General features: G+C 45.7%; 1 protein-coding gene across 1 annotated transcript in view; it reads right to left on the bottom strand.

Annotated features, from left to right (window-relative positions):
• The window catches only part of dnah9 (dynein, axonemal, heavy chain 9), a gene marked incomplete at both ends in the record, with an annotated part of 86,228 nt that extends 71,286 nt beyond the window's left edge, over positions 1-14,942 (bottom strand). The window contains 25 exon segments of the mRNA XM_083686932.1: positions 1-31; positions 554-709; positions 1,226-1,385; positions 1,863-2,006; positions 3,271-3,437; positions 3,768-3,990; positions 4,355-4,516; positions 4,599-4,861; positions 5,207-5,403; positions 5,521-5,656; positions 5,842-6,083; positions 7,315-7,423; positions 7,871-8,017; positions 8,166-8,292; positions 10,071-10,139; positions 10,618-10,732; positions 11,114-11,264; positions 11,360-11,476; positions 11,653-11,820; positions 12,405-12,638; positions 12,976-13,187; positions 13,516-13,646; positions 13,816-13,974; positions 14,135-14,331; positions 14,592-14,942. The exon segment at positions 1-31 is cut by the window's left edge and continues 102 nt beyond it. Of these exon segments, the coding sequence (XP_083543058.1) occupies positions 1-31; positions 554-709; positions 1,226-1,385; positions 1,863-2,006; positions 3,271-3,437; positions 3,768-3,990; positions 4,355-4,516; positions 4,599-4,861; positions 5,207-5,403; positions 5,521-5,656; positions 5,842-6,083; positions 7,315-7,423; positions 7,871-8,017; positions 8,166-8,292; positions 10,071-10,139; positions 10,618-10,732; positions 11,114-11,264; positions 11,360-11,476; positions 11,653-11,820; positions 12,405-12,638; positions 12,976-13,187; positions 13,516-13,646; positions 13,816-13,974; positions 14,135-14,331; positions 14,592-14,942 (4,168 nt within the window).
• Positions 14,943-17,928: the final 2,986 nt, after the last annotated feature.

Raw genomic sequence — 17,928 nt, 5'->3', positions numbered from 1 at the left:
TGAGCTGCAGCAGGTCCGCCAGTGTCGTCTCCTGCTCACAGCATCAATCCATTACATTCAAATTAAATTCGATGCTTTATCGCCACCGGGGGAGGCTGCTTTTTATCTCCACCAGCCTCTACTGCCATACCAATCAAAGATCGCTAGGAAATGGCTTTAAGTGCAGCTCACATGTAATAAACAGGGACAGTTGTACTCAATAACATCCATACACACACTAGGCTAATCACATCACACTTCACCCAAAGTGCATTTAAAGACAGCTCTGCGGTAATGCTTGTAGTGTAACATTGTGACGATCGATTAAATAAGTTATTTCCATTGAAATAACAAGCTTAAGTCTTTCATAATTGTTATGTACTTATTACAATGACTATGTAATGATACTATGATCGGTACCATGATCATGATGTAATGTATATGCCAGGTAATTAGCAGACCGTTAGATAAAGTGTAATTAAATAAAAGGACACGCAACGCTGCTGTGTGAGATTAGATCTAATACCATAAAGGTTTCTTATTCTAGAATCTTTAATAGAGGTGAGATCAGAACCTGGTCCATGGTGAAGCGGACCCCCGTAGCAGCCATGAGCTGGTGCCAGTGCCGGGCCCGTATGGCCGGGTTCTGGAGCTCCACCACGGCCCTGAGAGAGGTCAGGAGGTTCTTGACCCTGCTGTCCAGACCCGAGAACGCCTCCCATGCTCGCATCTGGGAGAGACGAGGGGGAGAGAGGCAGTCTTGTAGCATTCTGCTCTGGGAGTTTTTACAATGTGAAAACTGTTGTTTTTTTTAATAATAATTCTGTTTGTCTATAAAAAAACAACAACATAAAAACATCTGTTTTTCCTTCAGGAAAAAATGTTTGACTGGCCATTTTTATATGTTCTGTTGGACTAAACACTCTCAAAAAGGAATCCTCTTCTACTATACCTCTTCTCTTCTCTCCTCTCCTACCTCCTCCCCTTCTCTCCTCCCCCGTCTCTCCCCCCCTCATCTGCTCCCCACTGCCCCCTCCTTTCTCACTCACTCTTCCTCCCCTCCTCTCCTCCTCCTCTATCTCCGATCCTCATATTTCTTTAGAGATGTGTTTACACTCCATCTCATCTCTCCTCTCCTCTCCTACCATCCCCTCCCCTCCTCTCCTCTCCTCTCCCCTCCCCTCCTCTCCTCTCCTCTCCTACCATCCCCTCCCCTCCCCTCCCCTCCTCTCCTCTCCTCCCGCACCTCTTTATCCAGTCCTCGTATGTCTTTAGCGAAGCGTTTAGACTCCAGCTCCATGTCCTCCACGTTGATATCTCTCCAGGGGGTGGTCCTCCAGGCGGCCATGCTAGAGTCCACCATAGCAATCATATCCCACAGCTCCTTCAGCAGGACCACCTCACGCCTGAAGGACACAGGCAGTTGGATGAACACACACACACACACACACACACACACGCACACACACACGCACACACACACGCACACACACACACACACACGGCCATGATGGACTTTTTCAATAGCAAACATTTGGGTCTAGCCGGATCTGTTTAGTTCTGCCCAGCCTAAAAGCTGTTGGCTTACATAGAACACGTTGGTATGGGATGCTGATTTGTGGGCCTCTGTACCCCGTCTGAGAAGAACTCCGCAGAGAACTTCCTCAGAAAAACTGCACTCGGGTAAATCTTTTTTGACCATATGTTACTGTCGGGTAAATCGGTTTTTACCATATGTTACTGTAAGCATGCTGTTTTTTTTAAGGCAACATTTACTGTATTTGTTTTATAGTACATACAGTGTATACATATATACAGTATACTGTTTAGAATAATAACATGGACATAATCATTCCTAGAGTTGCCCTCCGTGCCCTGTTCACCTGCACTGTCTCAGCTGTCTGTAGTCAGAGACGGTGACCTCAAACAGGCTGGCTGACTGCACCAGAGAGGCCATCACAGCCTCCTTCTCCTGGATCAGCCTGTGGGAGCCATCCAGCATCTGGTAGGGGCTCTCACTGTCAAACCTAGAGCACACGCACACACACACACACACACACACACACACACACAGTCAACAGTCAGTATGGGGTAGGGTCTCTCACTGTCAAATCTAGAGTACACACACACACACTCACTCAACACACACACCCACACACAGTCAATACTCAGTATGGGGTAGAGTCTCTCACTGTCAAACTTAGAGCGCAGACACACACAGTCAACACATGGAGTATACACACACACACACACACACACACACACACACACACACACACACACACACACTCAACAGTCAGTGTAGGGAAGGCAGGGTAACACCTTCATCAAAGAGACAGTTAGTCAAAAGCTATTATGGGTGTGTAGAAGGAGTGGGTAAGAAAGGTCCTTTATCATTCATTATCATGTCAAGTTTGGCACAGCCTGATTTGGCTGGAGCAGTAAGCGACTGTGGCAGCCATGCTACCACCACCAAGGACCAATTACCAATCAGGACGATCCATGACACATTAATGCGAAAATAATCATCCCGTTATTAAGAGGGTGATTATGTGCATAATTCATTTGTTAATTAGACAGCAAGATGAAGCGACCCTATCGTACCTGTAAGTTAATTAGCATATGTTAAGATTCAATTAGCCTTGTCTAATGTGTGTGTGTGCGTTGTACTGTTTACTGTTCGCTACGCAGACAGGCTGATCAATGAGAAGATGATGAATGAGAAAGGTGACAGCTATGTGGCTAATCTTTAGAATGGTGTTCAACGAGCATTAGCTCAAGAGGGGCACACAGCATGTCTTGGTGTCACTACCATTCTCCAATAGCTACACACACACAGTCAACGTTGTACTGCTCGTCAGAAGTCAAACATTCAAAATATGTCATTCATAGAGGGGACAGTATATCAGGCTTTGATGGCCATGTGTAGTCTGATGGATGGTCGCCCTTCAAGTCTGGTTCCTCCCAAGGTTGTTCTTTACACACACACACACACACACACACACACACACACACACACACACACACTCCAATCCCTCAGTCAGAGGCAGATATTCCTGACGGTGGTGTTCAAGGCTGTGAGTGAATTGAGATCAATGACAGGAATGGATCAACTAAGCACTGTTCTAGAACCGTGTTCTCAGCCTCTCTGGTATACCTGGGAATAGAGGGGAGGGGGGCGGTGGGTGGTAGGGGTCAGTCAGGGGCTGTTTAGGGCCTGCATGGTTATTAGGGACAGATCTGTGTGTCTGCGTGTGTGCGTTCATGCACGTGTGCGTGCGCGAGTGTCACCTGAAGGGCCCGTGTTTGCGGAAGTGCTCTCTGAAGGCGTGCTGCTCCACGTCGAAGGAGGCACACTTCCTACGCAGGCTGGCCACCTCGCCGGCCTGCAGCGGCGCCACCTGCTGTTTCACCACCACAGCCTGCTTCTTCACGTTGGTCCATTTCTCAGGCAGCTCCTACAGACAGAGGAGAGGAGGGGACGGGGGTGGGGGGGAGGGGGGGAGGGAGACAGAGAGGAGGAGGGGGAGAAAGAGAGGGATGAACAGGAACGAGTACCAGAACAGGGGGGATAAGCAGGTCTCTGATAGGCTGGGTAGTTCACACCACAGTGTGTATCCCGTATCTACTTCTACTTTATTTCCCGTATCTACTGTAGTTTAAAAAAACAAAAGTTCTAGTTAGTACCAACATTTCTGCCTCCACCAGCCTCCCCTGAGTGAAAAGCGAAAAACATACAGTAAATCCAATCGCATTACTACCAGCATCATCATATACAGTATTGTTACCTCCAGCTGTTTATAGACCACGTCAGGCAGGTCCTGTTCGTATGTCTTCAGCAGGGTGATGGTGTGTTGTAGAGGCTCAAACATGGCGTCCGTGGTGCTCTGTCTCTCCTTGACGGCCAGCAGGTGACCCATGACCCCCACCAGCCCCTCGTAGTCACCCTCCTCCACCCTGCAGCCCAGCCCCAGCTCAGCCACACCGATAAACTCCTCCAGGTCAGACAGGCTGGGGGAGAGGATTACAGGTCACTTACTTAATATATGTCTGTCTTTGTTATTATGTATATGTATATTTTTTTTATTAATATTAACTGTATGTTTGAATTTAGGAGACACTTGTATCCACAGTACCTTACAGTACATAATGTGCATTCCAGGGGAGGCTAGTTGAGGTAGAAATCGGAGGCCGGGCTCATTGTAATGCAGGGAATGGTGTCAAACACACGTTTAATACCGTTCCTCATTTCATTCTATGCATTACAATGAGCCCGGCCTCCGATTTCTACCTCCACCAACCTCCCCTGTTGCAATCATACTGTAGGTGTACAGGGGGCAGGGGGCGGGGGGGGATGCAGACTCTATCTGCCCACCTGTTTGTCACATGGTCAATGAGGTGCTGTTTGAACATGAGGCTCCACTTCTTAATGATGTTGAGCAGGGCGCTCTTGAAGGCACGCCCGTCCACTTTCATCCACCTCTGGAACACACACACTGGCTCCAGCCCCTGTACCTCCTCATAGATACGCTCATACCTGGGGTATACAGAATAAACATTGATTTCATTGAACATTGAACACACACACACACACACACACACACACACACAATACCCACCCATCCACCTGCTCCCTGAAGTTGTCCAGTGTCGGGGGGCTCTCTGGGACCCCATCCTCTGCGTGAGCTTCTATCTCCTGACTGGTCAGGACGTGGCCGTAAAGGAGGAACTGGCGCATGAACTCCTTCCTGTCGTCCACGTAGAGGTACGCAAAGCGCTCCAGAGAGTTACGGAACTCGCAGCACGTTGCCATGACGCCTTCAATGCGCTCCATCAGCAGCTGACGCATGTCGGCCAGGTCAGCCATGTCCTCCATGTCAGCCTGAGGGAGCAGAACAGAACAGAGTACAGCATAATAGAACAGTACAGAGTAGAATAGAACAGAACATTATAGAGTAGAATAGAACAGAACATTATAGAGTAGAATAGAATAGAACAGAGGAGCAAATGTTATTCTATTTCATTGTGTCCTTACAGTATTGTCCATGTACAGGTCAAATTCAATCCATGTGTTCCATCACAAAATGAACACACATGTTTACTGTCACACATAGCAGGTGTCTGAATACTTGGCTTTGAGTCGAACCTGACACGTCTCACAATTAGCCTAGCGTTATGCTATGAGTGTGAGATGTTTGGCTGAGATGTAACAGGGCAGCTACAGTACCTGGTAGTGTGTGTACGTGCTGTTCTGGGCCAGACGAGGCACCAGAGAGGACGTCCTGTAGATGTCATTGATGAGGCTCTCCACCAGGTCGTAGAAGCCGTCTCCCACACCGAACTCCAGCGAAGGGTTAAACACCACGTCAGGCACCAGTAGGTCCAGCTGGGCTTCAAACAAGGGAGCCACACCTGCCCTCTGGTCTGAGGAAAGAAGGGAAGCACGGCTCCAATCATGGATCAGGAGAACTCACTATTTGTATGTGTGTGTGTGCGCACGCGTGTGTGTGTGTAGGACCTGTACCTGTGTGAGTCACATACCTGTGTTGTCCAGGAAGAACTTGAGGGAGCAGTCGATGCTGCTGAAGAAGCCGTCTATGACCATCTCATCTATGTACTCCACGTAGGCTCTCCACTCCTCAGACGAAGGCTCCGCTCTCAGCAGCTCCATGTTACTCTGGGACAGGAGGGACAAACCACCATTTTGAGAATGGAAATGATGGAGCAGAAACTCATCTAAAGCAGGCTTATTTTATTATGATTAATAATAAAAATACATTCAACAATGATGGAATTTGAGCAGACGAATGATGACACATGATTTCAGTGAGCTCACTTCCTTTTCCCCCCCGACATGATCACCTTTAACAGGAAGTGTATCTTCTCTCCGGAAGAGCGTATTAGTCCGTAACACCTGTCCAGCCTCTCGGCCCGGTCCTCCAGGCTGAGCAGGGTGTCTCTCTTTCCCTCCCGTCTGTCGAAGATGGGGCTGGCCCAGGCCCTCATGAAGCCCTGCATCTCCTCCACATTGTCCTTGGTCCTCTGGAGGCGTTTCTCCAGGTCACACACGGACTCTCTCACCTCCTGGATGTACGCCCAGATACCTGGGAGCGGTAAGAGCATGGAGGAAAATCATTTGATGTGTTGAATAGTTTAATCTGTGTGGAAAATTTGCAGGATTTAGACATTGGACACCAAAATCAGGTGACCGAATTACTGAAATCTGAAAAATAAATGAAAAATTGCATGGTCAAATCCTGTCAGGGTAAAAGGTCCACAAACTGTTTTTTTTTATTACCTGTCACTCACTACCCTTAATAGCACCCTCCAAATAAAATGTGTTACATAAGTATTGGAAAGAGGAAGCATTTTGTCTTCTTTTAGCTCTGTACTCCAACAGTTAGGATTTGAAATCAAATTACTATGAGGTTAAAGTATAGATTCTCAGCTTTAATTCAATATTTTGACCTGATAGTAATTGTTTGATTTCAAATCCAAACTGTTTGTAGTAGAGCTAAAAGAAGACAAAATGCTTCCTCTTTCCAATACTTATGGAGGAGACTGTAGACCTACTGAACCGCACATACACATTAATTCTATAAACCCTACCCTTGTCCTATTTTCCATAAATGCATACAGTATGAAGCGCTTGAAGTTGACAGAGTGGCACTCAGAGCTTGAGTGCACTCAGAGTTTAGTCTTCCCCATACTATGACCCTTACCCTCCCTACAGACAGGGAAGAGTGCATTTACATGTTCCATACGACTCCTCTCCTCTCTCCTCAACCAACCATCTCCATCCCTGCGGACAAACAATACGCTGCATAAAACATACTAACTATATGAATCATTCAACGTCTCCCGTTCTATATCTATTTAAAAAGCATGTTCTCTCAAGGCCTGCTGTACTGGTCATGTGATCATGGCAAATAGCAGTATGTTCTGTCCCAGAAACGACAAGAATAGAAGCATGGTCATGAAAAAAGAATGTGTGAAGAATGTATCACCGCTGAAAGGAGTGTGTGGTTAAAGTAGAGAACAAGAGTCAAAGAGCTACTGTATGTGAGGGAGGTATTTTGGACATGAGTTGGCAGTAACACATTTGAACTAAGCTCATGAGAAATTTATAAGATACACTGCATTCATCAAGAATCACGGGCTATACTGTATATGATTCATTTAAAAGTCAAATTGATGTACTGTACCAATCCAGGATTGCCATTTTAAGGAGAGAGTTTGGGAGTTTCGATAGGAGCTGGCTAAAGCAGAAATAAAATGGCACCCAGGCACCAGACTCCTGTTCACCCATGCAGTTCTAACCCGGTGACCCCTGACCTTGGCTGTTCCAGTTGACTTCCTCCTCTGCTTCTCTGAGGCGGGCGTCGATGTCTCTGAGCTGACCCTGGACCAGAGGGTACTCCACATCCAGAACGGAACGCACCACCTGGGTACAGAGAGAACAGGGTTGTACTGAGATTACACAGGAGGACTGGCGTTAAAACAAGACATAAAATAGACTTCATGTACTGTTCTAACAAACAGACCGATCATACATGTATGACTTACTCATTATAATGGAGCAAGCATACTGTATCAGTGGACGGGCTCATTGTAATGCATGGAATGGACTAAGGAATCATATCAAACACGTGTTTGATACCATTCCTTATTCCATTCCATGCATTACAATGAGCCCATCCTTCGATTTCTACCTCCACCAGCCTCCACTGAAGCATACTGTCAGCTTATAAGATATCCATGATATACAATGCACACACACACACACACACACTGTAGAAATATGTAGTTATGGCAAATGATACTAAAGAGCTTTGCCCATGATCTGATAGAAGAAGGACAGATTGTAGCTCCATGTAGTTTAGAGCAGCACCTTGTTGTAGCGGCATACGGTGAGCTCCAGGTTGGCCACGTACTGCCACAGCTGCCCCCTGGTGGTGTAGACCTGAGCTGCAGTCTCTGGGATGGCCTCAGTCTGCCTGGCCTCTAGGTACTTTACCTCTCTCAGAACTGACACCAGCTGGGAGGTGGTGGGGGGGGGGGGGGGAGAGGTGGAGTGGGAGAGGGAGTGGGAGAGGGAGAGAGGGAGTTGACTACAGCTGAAACAAGCAAAAAGTTCAATCAATTTTGAGTCTGTTGAAAAGAACAAAGGCAGCTTTTGTCGTTACCTGGGGGTTAAAGTTAACAGAGATGAGGCGTGTGGCTGGGTCTCGGCTGAGGAGAGGCAGGTTGAGGTTGTACTGGGACTTCTCTCCCACAGACTTGGTCCACACCTCGTACAGGTTACTGGAGTATCTGTGGTTGACAGGCAGGCCAAAAAAGCCAATCACACAACCAGAACAGACAGAACCCACTGTTTTCAGGCCACCCTTACTGTATAAGTCAATATGTCAAGTTATGTTGAATATGGAAGGATGTGTATTGGATTAAAACATCACTATTTCGTTTATGCTCTACAAACAGCTGTTCAAATCCAATGTACTGTGAGAATAGAGACCATTATGCTCACAGACATGAGCATAATGAGCATAGACCCATGCTCTAAATTGTCTAAAATTGCTATGTGATACGCCTAATTATCTGTGGATACAATATACTGTAATTAAATCTCTTTAATGACACAACTCAGCGTCTATTCAGCTATAAAGAGAAAAGGCCGGAGAAATATTCTGATTACATTCTGCTGTGGAAGGAAATACGAAACAACAATAATGCATTGTGAAAAGGCGTGAGACCGAGAGAGAATGAAAATCAGCCGACGTTGTAAACGACAGGAACAGAATGAACATCTCACCCGCTGTGAACAGAGGAGAAGAGACAAAACACCCGCACAAACACTGACTCGTACATTACAGACACCAAACAGACAATATGTCACGGAACCCGGGCGGCTATATCAATCTGTAAATAGCCCGATTATGATGAGGACTTTAGTGCACGGGGCGCCTTATTGGATTTCTGCTGTAGGGTTCATTTCCTGATAGCGCCAAAGCAGACGCAGAGGCAATGAAAGGCCTTCGCTACAGCCATAAATCACTGAGCGTTTTGTCTGGGGGTAATGACTAGGGATGCAAGGCAGTAATAGCCTGACTGGATTATGTACACACAGCGCCGGTGATTATTACAATCTAACAAGGGGCCCTGATTTCTGACGGGAGTGAATTGGTAGGGAACCGGCGTTGTTCATCATCGCATTAGCTTGAGAGCAGGGGCATAATGTGAGGGGTGATATTATGCATGTGAAGCACACAAATATGTGCGTGCATGTGTTCACACACACACACACACACGCACACACGCACGCGCACACACACACACACACACACACACACACACACACACACACACACACACACACACACACACACACACAGGGTAATTTAAACCCAATAGGACACTTTGTCTTGGGAGGTTTAGATGTTAGATGCGGTCTAAAGAGCCATTCCTCACAGGGCATCAGTGAGCAGAGACAGAGCATGTGGGATTATGAAACCCCTGTGAAATAATCTACAGACCAGCACCGCAGTGATGAAGACATAAATCATACGTGGAGCGGCACGTCTCTGTGGAATTCCACTGTGGCTTTGTCATACACGAATCCACTCATTTCACACAATAAAGGAAGACATATAGATAAAAGCATATTGGAGTGATATGGCTGTATAAGATACCAGGACTGTTTGTTTGAATGTATAATTGTCATGTATGACTATTTGTATAACGGTGCATTTGGGAGCTGTAGGAAACTCGGAGATACCGAGTTCTCAAGTGGGAAATAACCACCAGAACGACCCTCCAAGTTGGAGTTCCAAGTAAACAGTATTCATCTTTCTGTACTTTTGTACAGATTTAATTGTTAACAATCACACGTTTGTATAATGTACTGTATGTTTGTAGTTTGTTAACATTCACGTTTATGGTCTGCAAACGAAATCTCATTGAGGGAAGAATTGTTCCTACTTCAAAAGCAATCATGTCGGAGTTATGACTTCAACTGAAAGCTACAAGTTCCTGAGAACCAAACGAACATACCATAATTGTCATGTACTATATGATGTATGGCCCTTACTGACCTGTCCAATAGCTGCATCATCTCCTCATACTTGTGGATGACTCTCTCTCCATCAGCAGATTCCAGGCACCTGAGGAGAAACACATCAACATGTCAGTTGAGGTCAGTTGAAGCCAAAATGAAGTCATTGTAAACACTATCACCAGGTCAGGGGTGGCTGGTGGAGGTAGAAATCGGCTCATTGTACAGGCTCATTGTAATGCATGGAATGGAATGAGGAATGGTATTAAACCCTACAGCAGAAATCCAATAAGGAGCTCAGTGCACTAAAGTCCTCATCGATGATGAGGATGAATCAGTGTTTGTGCTGGTGTCGGCCTCTTCTCCTCTGTTCACAGGGGGTGAGATATTCACTCTGCTTTCTCTCAGTCTCACTCCTTTTGCAATGCATTATTGTTGTTTCATGGTACTGATTTCTACCTCCAGCAGCCTCCCACGCACCAGGTCAGAAAGCTCTCTACATGGTATGAGGAGACCACCACCAACACCGACACTATTAGACCCCCTAGTAGAGGTGAGAGGTGGTGGGCCAGAGAGAAGAGACTCACGGGTGGGTGACGTATCTGAACTTGGAGAAGGGGGTCTGGATACGCTCCTGCAGCTGCTGAGCCCACCGAAGACCCCCAGCTACAGCCGGCATGTTCTTATTCACAGGAGTACAACCTGGAGAAAATACCAACACACATACAAAGTAAATCAACGGTGTGGCACATGATATACTGTAAGGATGTTATATATAAGCTTGTATTCGTAGGTATGCAACATACATTTTTACATTTACATTTTAGTCATTTAGCAGATGCTCCTATCAAGAGCGACTTACTTAAAACATATCTAAATAAAAAATCAGCTTAAAAAAAAACAGCTTAACCTATGTGGAACAACTATACATCACAATCATCACAAGTATGACTTTCCATACCTTCTATACCCCTGTCTCCATTCAATCACCTCAACTACAAGCTTAATGTTGATATGTTTCCCTGCCTTATGGTATCCTGGAATAAAACCATGAAATTGATACGGTTAAAACAACCATCTCACCCAGCTCATCCACTGTCTGTGTGTGTTTGTTGAAGAGCACGTTGCAGCAGTCCAGCTCCCTGTCGAACATGCTGATGAGGATAGGGTATCTCTCCTGGGCATCAGCTGACACTAGGGGGCGTTCCAACAGACTCCCAAACATGTCCAGGACCTGCAGAGGGGATGGGAGGAGAGCGTGTGTGTGTGTGTGTGTGTGCCTGTGTGTGTGTGCCTGTGTGTGTGCCTGTGCCTGTGCCTGTGCCTCACCTTGAAGGCGTGTTCCAGTCCTGAGGCGTCATCGAAGGCCTGACAGAAGACTGCTCCTAGGCGACGGTCTGTGTCCTCCACCTTCAGTCTGAACTCACTCACATCCCCCTCAAACTCCTACACAGACAGAGACAGTCAGTCTGAACTCACTCACATCCCCCTCAAACTCCTACACAGACAGAGACAGTCAGCAAGGAAGCAACAAGCGCTATCCTTATATCCTTGCCTCATATGCTAGGAGTGTTAATACTACACAAGGCTGGTGAACGATATGTAATGCCCTCCTCCTGTACCGTATTGTTGACGTCCAGACAGTCGTAGGGTTTCTCACTGAAGACCTTGTATGTGTCCAGAAACTCTTCATGCAGCCACTGGACCTGCTGGCTGAGGGCTCTGCCTCTGATTCCCCCGAATTCCACCTTCTCCAGCTTCAACAGGTCCACTGCTGTCAGCAGGAGGTCCTACAGAGGAGAGAGAGAGAGAGAGAGACATCTGTAAAGGACTCTATGTAACGAATTTTAGGGCTTCCATGTAACCTGAAGGGACTCCATGAAACCAACAGGGATTCCATGTAACATCAATAGGGACTCTATATAACTTCAAAGGACCTCTGTGTAAACTCATAGGCATCTGTAACCTGTAAGGATTCTTGGTAACATTTACTTTCTTAGAATCAGAAGCCAATGGCAGTAAGTGGGAAACTGAAAATTCTGTATTTTCATGTTGATATCACATACTGTAGGGCTTCTTTGTAACTTTAGATCAATATAATAGTACTCAAATCTGACATGGTTAACTTTCGCATCCATTTTTTTGGTAGCTTTGAGAACAAAGGCAGACAGAACAAACAGAGTACTAATCATGTGTCAAATCATCAAAAACTATACAAGAGAGTGATAGGGGAGACAGGGGGAAAGGAGGCTCCATCAAACTGACAGTATATGAATGTTTCATATTGACAGTGCTACAATGAAATCATTCAATTAGGTGTGCAATTGAGGATCCGATTTAGAATACGATGATTACAGTGTGCCATTCTACTTGCCTCTATGGTCTTGACCCGGTCAACAAAGCAATCCAGTCCAGTGAAGACCATGAGGGGGGAAAAGTCCCAGGGCCGGACCGCTCTCCCATTCTTCTGGTACTGACCCAGACTAACCCTGCGGTCCTCATAGGTGTGTCTGAAGAGCTGGAGGATGTCCAGGGTGGTTTGGACTTTCAGCAGGCTCTCAGACACATCCCCCTTCAGAACCTCCTCCGGGCTCACATACACACGAGCCTGGGGTCCGAGAACAGGCAGGGAAAAGAAAATGATTGCCGCAGATGAAAACCCTCCATTTACAATTAGCTGATGATGCTACAGTCCCTAACCTCTCTGCATATTGGATGAAAAACAAGGTAAACATGAGGGTTTCCCCTACCATTGAATAGCCCCTACCCCTCTCACCCCCTCACCCCCATCTCTTGAGCCTTTGCCCTGTTTTGCCTACAACCTTTTGGCTTACATAAAAAATATTGGCTAATGGCAACCCTGGATGCTAATTTATGGGCCTCTGCACCCCGCCTATGAGAAACACTGGGGGAACACTGATTAACATGTATATTATATTCTTCACCTGCTGTATGAGGAGGTTGCAGGTCTCCTGGAGCAGCACGATGAGGCGGGCCGGGGTGTTGTAATAACGAGAGTTAGACCACACCAGACACACAGCGTGCATCAGGGGCACAATGTGACCTCTGACCTCAGGGAACTCCACGTTCTCCAGGTCCTCAAACAGACGCTGCAGGGGCTTCAGGTACGTACAGATGTCCTTTGCCTCCTCCAAGGCTGACCAACACAAACACACACACACACACGCACACGCACACGCACACGCACACACACACACACACACACACACACACACACACACACACACACACACACACACACACAGATGATACAGTTGTTGTCTTCAAATTCAAAACATTGATACGTTACTCATTTGTGTTTGATATCGTTCCTCATTCCATTCCATTCATTACAATGAGCCCGTCCTCCGATTTCTACCTCCACCAGCCTCTCCTGCTCCAGAGTTGCTATTGTCCTACAGTGATATGGAAGTGGCACCTTTCACCCAGCTTAAGGGGTCATTTCCATGGTAGGTGAGACTCACCTGCCAGGACATCCTGTAGCATGTTTGTGAAAGCAGGGTAGTAGCTGCTCTCCATGGCTTCCAACAGAGCCGCCATCTTTGTCACCTTGGAGGACTTGAACTGGGAATGGATGCACTCGAGGTCAGCATACCTACAGAGAGAGAGAGAGAGAGAGAGAGAGAGAGAGAGAGAGAGAGAAGCGGGGGGCAAAGGTCACTTGGTGGTCATTTGGGGGGGGCAAAGGTCACCTTAGTTGGATGTTAGCACAACACAATTTGAGAAGCACTCTTTAACAACCCACCAGGGGTAAGGTGTCTGACCTGTTCCTCCAGAAGAGCAGCTCAGTGTTGGGGGTGGGGTTCCTGCCCTCCAGCAGGGGCTCTGACGAGTCCTTCTTCAGGACCCCGCGGACCTGGTGACTCCATTCTATCACCACTGACTCTATGGAGTGGATGATACTCTTGTCCACCACATCTCCTCTGCAAGGGTTAGGACAGGGGGTATAGACAGAGGGTGAGAGGAGGGGGGGGGGGAGAAAGAGAGAGTGAATGAATGGAGGAATGACTGAATGAATGAATGGATGGATGGATGAATGAATGAACAAACAAGCAAACAAATAAATGAGTGGTAGTAGGCTACCTCTTGTCTCTCTCCAGGGCCGCTTGCTCCACTCTCTCTGACCCCGAGGGTAGGGGCAGGAGGGTCTTCCCTTTGACTTGTCCCGACACCACAAACACATTGGTCTTCAGGGAGTGGACATGGCGTTTGATGTCCTGCGACACCACGTGAGGCCATTCACCATGGTTCCTGCCGTTGGACAACAAGGGGACTACAACCTGAGAGGAAGGAAATTGGGATGTTGGTGGTATCAGAAGAACGTGTTGGTGGTTATATAGATCATGAATAGGTTTACAGTGTATTAATCACTTAATTATTATTTAGTTTTTTAGTTTTTTCTTTTTCAAATAGTATAATATCATACTGAATTTGTTGTCATAGTAGGCTACTTATAGATCACAGTCCCTATAGGGTGACCACTAGGCTAATGCACCTGTTACGGATGAGCTGAGTGTGCGTCAAGCATGAACAGTCTTACCTCCTCCACTAGTGCAGAGAACTGATCAAGTGGAGCGTAAGACAGGTCCCCGTAGACCAAATGACTTTTCATTGAGTTCAGAGTTAGAGATGTTTTGCTTCGTTTGACGAAATAAACTGCTTTATTTTTCGTGGATGCTGGAAATCCGACAGTGGGCAGCAAATGTCCTGCAGAATTCAGAGACACGACCAGCGTGATGTGATCGGATTTGTCCAAAAACTCCAGAATAACTTGTCTGTACTCCTCAGTGCCGATGCATTTCTGCCATCGGTCCTGTTTCAGTTTCAGGGTCTTTAACACGTAGTCCTTAATGAATTCGAATCTGTTGTCCTCCGCCGGAGAGTCTTCCATTTTCGCCGTGTTCCGTAGCCCCGTATAGGCACTCCCGGCGGCGTGAGAGGGTTTGTGTATAAAGTTATTGTCCCCTGGCCTCCATAGTAACGCAGTGTTTGCATTAATGAACCATCCGTTGCTTGGGGGACAAAAGCTCTGGCGCTGACCCATGTCATTCTTGGTTCTTCAAACAGGTGGCTTAACTTGGTAACTGCTTGCGCTTTTTGTTTGCTTTTTGAGTTGAGGAGATTATTAACTGTTTTATGGAACTCAGTGTCTCTCACTGGTGACCCAATGTGGCAAACGTATATATAAAGGATAGGCCTACTTGCAACAAGGACACAAACGTTGTATTTAGTTTGCCGTCTTGCTGCAATATCTACAGTATCAACACACACTATTGTAAAAACAGGTCTAATCGAGAATTCATTGGTGAGCAAGGAGGCATATTATTGGCCTGGCCTTCTGTAGCCTGCCAATTAATACATCCTCTCACATTAGCTGCAATAGTCATAAGTTGCCACAAAGTGGCACCAGTGGAGTAAAAACTGTCCAAGTAAAGTGAAACTCCTTTCCTGACCAAGCCAACTAGTTGATTACAGTCAGAAGTTAGTTAGTTCGAAAGTTGTCCCTTCTGACAAGAAGCCCCAAGAGTGTTAGTGTTGTTAACCTGCAGATCTAAAAGCACACAAAGTAATGCAACAGGCCATTAAGTTGTATCTGGGATGTATTTTCTTTGCTTCAGATTAGTTTGTTTTGTCTCTCTCTCTTTCCCGTAAATATCTGTAATCCTAAAATGATACACACAAATGTAATATTTGGCAGGATAACAGAATGTGTTTGTTTATTCATCGTTCTGATGTGGTATTGTAAAATACAGCATTATCAGCAGCATAACATAAAATATTTGTCTTTGTCCTCTTTTGTCCAAAGTTCAAAGGGAGAAGTGAACCCTGGCAAAACATAATAGACAAAGTGTTTGTGCAATGTTAGTGTGTGTGAGTGCATGTGTGCGTGCGTGCATGCGTGTGTGTGTGTGTGTGTGTGTGTGTGTGTGTGTGTGTGTGTGTGTGTGTGTGTGTGTGTGTGTGTGTGTGTGTGTGTGTGTGTGTGTGTGTGTGTGTGTGCGTGCCGGAAACCCAGTGGCCAAGGAGGCTGAGTTCCTCTCTCTCTCCCTCTCTTTGATGATTAGCATGACAGACCAAAGGCAACGATCAGGGTCGGACTTTCCATTTCTGAATCAAAGCGGCTCTTCATCACTGATAGGGGAGAGCTGTTGCAAACAGCTAGCCGGGTGGCTATCCATTTGTATGGTTACGTTCACTAACTCTGATGCCTGTATGTCTGGCCCCTCTGTGGGAAATGCTGCATTTAGCTTTAAATGTTATTAAACCATCAGCCAACAGGGAGACTTAAAGGGGCAATCTGGGATTCAAACCACAATAAAGCTGTCACCCTTTTTTTGGTTAAACCGCTGAGGGATGGGGCTGGAGATATGTAACCACTCTCAAACCCTAACCCTTCACAAACAACGTAAAATAAGCTTATATTTTGGCTTCTGACGGGGTAAGACAGTTGAACTCAGCTCATGAGGCACCGATAGTTCTTCAAGAATCAATGGCCATATATGACTATATATTACAATGAACCAGTCCTCCAATTTCTACCTCCACCACCCTCTCCCCTGGATTTGAGACGTAGGGCACTTAAAGCAATAGATGAATCAACACAGGTGTACACGGGAGTTCTCCAAGTAGAAGAAAGGAATCACGAAATGATCACAAATGTAAAAAGACCTCACAGGCAGGTTAGTGATGCAGGTTAGTGATGTTAGACAGATGCAATCCACAAACCCTCTGGCATTGATGCTGAACATCTGCTTCTCTGTTTACTTATAAGCAGAGACTCGATACATGAATATGAATTAAAAAAAGAGAATTTAACAAGAAGGAATGACGTGAATGATGATCAGTGAAGGCTGGTGGAGGTAGAAATCGGAGGACAGGCTCGTAATGCATGGAATGGAATGAGGAATGGTAGAAATCGGAGGACAGGCTCTTTGTAATGCATGGAATGGAATGAGAAATGGTATATATATATATATATATATATATATATATATATATATATATATACCTGAGAATTAATCGATCTCCAAATCAGTTGTTCTATTCGTCCATCAGGACTGACTTTACCCTTCACTCAACAACGGCATTGCATCAAACATTGTTAAAGGATATTAAAACGTATTTATGAACTCATTAACATTCTTTGATTTACCATCAGAAATGCAGTGGTCTTTCTCTCTATTTCCTTTTCTTATTGCTTTCAGATGTGCACTTGAGGCCTTTCATTAAAGTATGGATAGAATTTAAGCTGATGCGGAGGGAACACACTTAAATATTGTCCTAAACAGCATATTAGTATTGTTACTCTAATTTCAAAATGACATACTGTAGGGATGATGTGGCGGCATAGAACAGTAAGGAGATGCAGATGAAGGAGAAGACTTAAGACTTTGGAGATTCATGGTTATCAACATTCATATTTACTCTATATAGTATGTTCAATACAGAAATGTGTCCATTAGTTTATTAATCCCTAGTACTTCCAGGATGTCTGCTCCGGACTCATGCACATGCACATACACACACACACACACACACACACACACACACACACACACACACACACACACACACACACACACACACACACACACACACGTACACGGTCTCTCAATTAGGTAGGAATTCATCAGGTCATGTTTTTGTAGCATTATAGTTTGTGTTCATAGATCAATCATTGTACTATAGGCATGTTCACCTGAATCACTTAAGTCTGCTTTGCCTCATCAGGGCAAATTATAACTTTTAATTTCAGGATGAAAGCTTGTCATGTTTAATGTTAGCATCACCAAACATACATATTCAACAGTTTGCGTAACATACCCAGATGTGTTGCCGGCATTCTTTTTCCTTCCAGGAACATTGTGTTCTACCGT

Source organism: Argentina silus, assembly GCF_951799395.1.
Source record: "Argentina silus genome assembly, chromosome: 16".
NCBI lineage: Eukaryota > Metazoa > Chordata > Actinopteri > Argentiniformes > Argentinidae > Argentina > Argentina silus.
This window is presented reverse-complemented; position numbering and strand designations above follow the sequence as displayed.